The 6,426-nt window shown below is 31.5% G+C and overlaps 1 protein-coding gene across 1 annotated transcript; it reads left to right on the forward strand.

Annotated features, from left to right (window-relative positions):
- The first annotated feature begins 2,485 nt into the window (after positions 1-2,485).
- Positions 2,486-2,965, forward strand: LOC124934918 (2S seed storage albumin protein-like). Its single transcript, XM_047475408.1, has one exon. The coding sequence runs from the start codon at positions 2,486-2,488 to the stop codon at positions 2,963-2,965; it is 480 nt and encodes a 159-aa protein (XP_047331364.1).
- The last annotated feature ends 3,461 nt before the right edge of the window (positions 2,966-6,426 follow it).

A 6,426-nucleotide genomic window follows, 5' to 3' on the forward strand; every position in this document is an offset into this window, starting at 1 on the left:
AGGAAGAAAAACAAATGGATGAGGTGGCGAAATGATGGAGTTCTTCAGTCTGGAAGAAACGCTCAACGACAATCACGAATCCAGCGAACGCTCCGTTCCAGCAAAGAAGAAAATTGAAACAACGTCATTTCGTTGAACGTCGTTTGTGTTCCATCCGCGGTCAACGACCTTGACTAACGGGGTTAGTTCAACCTGTTAGTTGATCTAGTTTGGGCAGGCGCGCAAGGCTTCGTTGCATCTGGATGTGTGGCGCGTTCCTAGGCGTTGGATAATGCCTAGGCGCTCATCTAATGGCTAGGTTATTGCTGCAAAAATTAAAAATAATTCCTGCTACACTAATTATAAGATTTAATTTTTATAAAAGAGTTATTTGAAATCGATTTTTAATCCATCTTCCACGTTTTTCTTCACCAAAACTGTCACAAAAAATATTTCTATCAACATAATAAAAATTATGTTCCCATTTGTTTTTGGTATTTTGGGGAATGTTGGATATTTATTTAATTGTTTGAAGTCATAAATTAAACATAGTTCATGATTAAATCACAATTAAATATTTTTAACTTCTTCTTTGGTTTAATTTGGGTAAAACAAATACAATATTTTAACCTCAAATTATTTTTGGATTTTTAAATAATTTTCATAATTAGGGTTTAAATATCACAATAATTAAACCTATTTGATTTTAACTCCTCCTTTGGGTTATTTTGAATATAAAAATTCAAAATTTTATTTTAATATTATTAAAAATAATAATATTATTTGAAAATTAGGGTAGGTCAAATTTTCATGTTTATAGTGGTTAATTTGAATATGTATGTGAGAGTAATGAATACTTGGGTCGGGTAGTGGGTTGACCCGTCTGCCCATAAACTTAAAAAATTAAATTAAAATATGATATACACAAGTTTTGAACTTGCAACTTCACAATATAAGTTTAATATTTTAACTAATATATATAATAATGCTTAATTTCAATGTGTCTAAATTGTTGGGTCGAGAGTTGTGGTTAATTTGAATATGTATGTGAGAGTAAATTGACACTTGGGTCGTGTCATGAGTTTACCCGCCCGCCTATAAACTTGAAAAATTAAATTAAAAATGTGATATACTTAAGTTTTGAACTTACAACCTCACGATAGTATAACATTTTAACCATATATATAATAATGCTTAATTTTAATGTGTCTGGATTGTCAGGTCGAGAGTTGTGATTAATTTAGATATGTATGTGAGAGTAAGTAATACCTGGGTCGGGTCAGGTCGTGGGTTGACTCACTCGTCCATAAACTTAAAAAATTAATAAAAATGTGATATACACAAGTTTCGAACTTGCAACCTCACAATATAAATTTAACATATTAACCAATATATATATAATGCTTAATTTCAATGTGTATGGATTGTTGGGTTGAGAGCTGTGGTTAATTTGGATATATATGTAAGAGTAAATGGATACTTGGGTTGGGTCGTGAGTTGACCCGCCCGCCCATAAACTTGAAAACATCCAATAAATTGCATCATAGAAGAAAGCATTTTCAAGATAGTCTCTACGCCCAACAAATCCCATAAATTAAAAATGTGATATACACAAGTTTTAAACTTACAACCTCACAATATAAGTTTAACATTTTAACCAATGTATATATATAAATAATAATGATTAATTTCAATGTTTCTGATATACAAAATAAGAATGTGTCATCTGTAAATGAACATCACATTAAAAAATAAAGATAATAATTAGATAAAAAGCTTACATATGTGGACGTAGAGAAACAAATTCTCTAGATGCCCTCGCTGGGTTGTTTACTATTCCTCAAATTAATAATTTTGTCCCAAACATCAATTATTCCACATTCCACGTAGCTTTCACTTTTCATTGAAAGCATATGGTCTTTAGTTAGTGTGACTTGCTTAATTTGGAATAAAACTTTTCTATAAAAAAAATATGACAAATATTTTACCAATTTATATTATTTTATATTTTATATTTTAGGATTAAATAAATAATTTTAAGATAAAATGGGTACCTCATCTAATCTTAAATTATTTATTTTAATCTCTTTGATTTTTCTAAAAATATTTTGAGATAAAATGAGTATAGCATTTATCCTAAAAAAATATTTATTTTATTTGCCCATTATTCTTAATTAACTGATTGATTATTCTCAACATGCACATACACTAGAACATATATAGTATTTTAATTTTGAGAATAGTTTGTTTGTGAATGAATGAATCAAATGTACTAGTGCCTGGCTGCCTTCCAACAAGCTACCAAAAATGTATGGATGCCTGAAAAGATGACATGTTAGGTACGAAGCTGTCTTCCATGCAAACACTGAGGAATGCTGCTGATTCATGATCTGCTCCCCACGTTCTCACCATGCACCAACACTAGAACATGTATATAAACTCATCCCCCTTGCTTCCATTTTCCTCACCAACCATCTATCTAATTAACAACAATTCCATCATCATCATGGCAAAGCTCACAATCCTCGCCCTTCTAGCCCTCTTCGCTATTGCCCACTTGGCAACTGCCTTCAGAACCACCGTGACCGTGGTAGAAGAGGAGGACTTTAACCCTGCACGGCCACAACAGAGATGCCAGGAACAAATCCAGAGACAGCAACAGCTCCGCCACTGCCAGATGTACCTTAAAGAGAAATCCGGCAGACGATCATCTGTGCTGGAAATGTCCACAGACAACAACGATGATCAGGAGCAATACCTAGATCAATGCTGCCAGCAACTAAGGAACCTCAATGAGCAATGCCGCTGCAAGGGACTTCAAGAAGCTGTGCGTCAGCAACAACAACAGACACGCGGAGGAGAAAGAGGCCACCAGACTGAGCAGAGTCAGAAGCAGAGGATTGTCGATGAGGCAGAGAGACTTCCATCAAGATGCGAAGTCAGCCCACGCAGCTGCACCTTCGAAAGAAGCCCCAGATGGTTCTGATCAACCAAAATATATCCCATAGTAATAAATTAAGATTGGGCGGATTCAGTCGTGTCCTGTCCTAGAGCGAGTTATGGATTGGGAAGATGTTATGTATTCTCTCAGTCTATATAATAATAAATAAGCAAATGTGTATGTTTTTTTTCTATATAACAATACAAAGAGAAGAGTTACCTGACAATTAAGCAAGTTTTACTATGCACCATTTCTACCCAAAGAAAGTAAATCAGAATGTGATCCTTCTTCCACTACTCTCCCATCGAATTTGATCTCTTTATTGTGGCTAGCCTGTGAGCAACCACAATGCAGGTCCTATTCACCATCATTTTCTCGACACTGTCCAAAGCGCTTGTAGCCTCGTCCAAGAGCAGAATTGATGGGTTTTTAAGTGTAGCCCGAGTCAGGGCTGTTCTTTGCTTTTGGCCTCCTCCTGATAGTTGAACACCTCTTTCCCCACAGTATGTCTCTTACCCATCTTTCTTCTTGATCCATCTCGGTATAGCATTTGCACGTAATGCAGCCAAAGCTACCCCAAGATTAGAGATGAAGTTTTCACTTACATTTTGATTACAAAGCTACCCAAGATTAGAGATGAAGTTTTCACTTACATTTTGATTTTATATTTAGTTTAATAAGTTGTCCGAATTTTTAGAGGATCAAGTAGTTCCATACATTGAGTTTTTGGAATTGGATCAGTTTAATAAAAAGATGATTACCCTACCCATAACCTATTTGTAATCTTAAAAAGATGATAACCCTCCACATAACCTATTTGTAATGTTAATATTTATTATATTCACTTTAGATATTTATCTAGAATGGTATCACCTAGACATTTTGATGTCTTTTAGTAGAGTCTCTATTTTAGGATGCAATCAAATCTTGAGTTTTTAACCCACTATGTTAGCTCAATGACAAAAGTTGTGAATGTAGTTATGTTAGTATCCTTCATTCAAATTAAACAAAGATATTTGAAGAGAAACTAGTTTGGATGGAAAATAATTCAATTTAATACTAGGACATGTTAGAGCATCTCCAGCGCATGACCTGTGCCTGCATCGGACAGCGTAGAAAAGGACAGATCATTGTTTTTTTTTCATTTTTTGCATTGTAGATAAAAGCAAAAAGAGGGCAGTGTCCTCTATGCCGGTCATGCCTTCCTCTAACATTTTCATAATTACATAATATATTAGTTATATATTTAATTATAATATTTTTTCTTACTATTTTTAAGTAACATTATAATAACATTAAATAAATATATATTCTAAAAGTTTACTATAATATAGGAATAAAAATTATATATTAAATTATAATATATTTTAAATTATAAAAATATTTTATATTTTATTATAATATAGAAATATTAGTTATATATTATCAAATTTTCCTATAATAAAGAAATATTAGTTATATATTCTCAAATTTATTCTTGTAATGTTTTTAATATTATAATATATTTTAAATTATAAAAATATTTTATATTTCAATTTATTTAATATTAGTTATATATATATTTAATTAATAAATATATATTTCAAATAAATTAATATATTTTTTATTAATTATATTAACCTGTTTTAAGGGAAATTCTCAAATTTTCCTATAATACATATAATATAAGAATATTATTTATATATTTAATTAATAAATATATATTTTAAATAAATTAATATATTTAAGGGTTTAAATTCTCAATTTTTCTGATAATAGAGGAATATTAGTTATAATAGTATAAATTAGTTATTTATTTAAAATAGTATAAATCAAATTCACTTTTAAATTATTTAGATAAGAGGGCGGGCAGAAGCATTGGAGTGTTTTGCCCAAGTACAATGTGTGCCCCTTTCTGCTAAGATGGAATATAGATTTGACAAAATAAGAGGGTGTGCCCCTTTCTGATGGAATATAGATTTGACAAAATAAGGTCCTTATTTTTATTTTACTTTGTTTGATAGATTGTTATGGATGAGTTGAATCAATGTTGAGTATTATTTAGTATATTGTATTTGGACTTCATCTCTTACAAACTATGTTGAGTTATATGAATAATAAAGTACCATCTAATTGGTTGAGTAATTCATTAATTTCTCTCAATTCGTATCACTCTCAAATTCCTAGATCGGTTTTTTTTCACTAATGAGAAAGAAGTATCCTCGCCAACAATAATAGGCATAATTTGTATTTGGTTTTTGTAATATTTAAATTTAAAAATATAACAAAATAAATGACACCATATAAAAATTTAATGTGGCTTAGTAGGTAGGTGACACATAATGATAAATAACCAAGTGACCTATTTCTAATGAGGATAAGTGGCATAGTAATAACAAAATATCATTGGACTTGTTTTGTTATATATATATATATATATATATATATATATTTATATTTATTGCAAGGACGGAACCGGTAGTATTTTAAATCGGCATTTAATGAAGCGGAACATGTAGTATCTTAAATCCGCATTTAATGAAGCGGAACCGGTATCTTAAATCGACATTTAATGAAGCAGAACCGGTAGTATTTTAAATGCATTCGACATTATATGAGGCCTCCGGTATTAAATGCATTCGGCATTATAGAGGAGCTCTGGTATTAAATGCATTCGGCATATATGAGGCCTCCGGTATTAAATGACTTCGGTATTATATGAGGTTCCGGTATTAAATGAGTTTGGTATTTTATTAAATGCTTAAATGCGTGTCCGATAATTGATCAAATGTGGCATATGAATAAATGATTTCCACTACCTGATCAATCTCAGCTCCAAATTATACTTTCGTGATAGGCAGTTTGGCAAAACAGTATATCACCAATCCGGGAAGGGTATTCTGGCGGGCAGTCTGATTCAGCAGTAGAGACAGAACTAAAGAAGACTGTCACATACTAAGATTGTTCAAATCCTCTGAAATTAACGTCCTAGTACAACAAGCTCCATTAAATGAATTTTGGCTTACTCTAATCAAAGTACAGACAAGATCAAAGAAGATCTTCTCCATTGTACCATTCTGAAGCCAGGCAAATCAAAACAGGACCGGTGTCCGTTGGAGCAAATATGACCGTTGTTGTGCTTTGAATATATAAGAAGATTAAAGGTAGAACAAAAGAAGAACCTTGATGATCTGGGCTAAATCTCTCTACAAATATATATTCAATCTTTTTCATTAACATATTTCTGTGAGAGTGTTTTCATACCGATATATATATATATATAACGATATGACTGCTTTTAGTATAGGAATTAATATCAACCATTAATTGTTCGTGGTTTATATTAATTCTGTTACATCACATTTATTTTACCTTGATAGGATCGGTGTTACCAATAGAGACTAGGGTTTAACTATTGTTAATAGCTTACGATAAATAATTCGATAGTAATCTTGTGAGAGATTAGTATCGGTTTCTTTTCTTCACAAATCCTCTAAACTCTTGAAACGGATTAAAGTGCGGCAGTG

This window comes from Impatiens glandulifera, chromosome 4, assembly GCF_907164915.1.
Source record: "Impatiens glandulifera chromosome 4, dImpGla2.1, whole genome shotgun sequence".
Lineage (NCBI taxonomy): Eukaryota > Viridiplantae > Streptophyta > Magnoliopsida > Ericales > Balsaminaceae > Impatiens > Impatiens glandulifera.

Coding starts and splice junctions, on each gene's coding strand:
- LOC124934918 (XM_047475408.1), top strand. CDS start 2,486: ATGGCAAAGCTCACAATCCTCGCCCTTCTAGCCCTCTTCGCTATTGCC.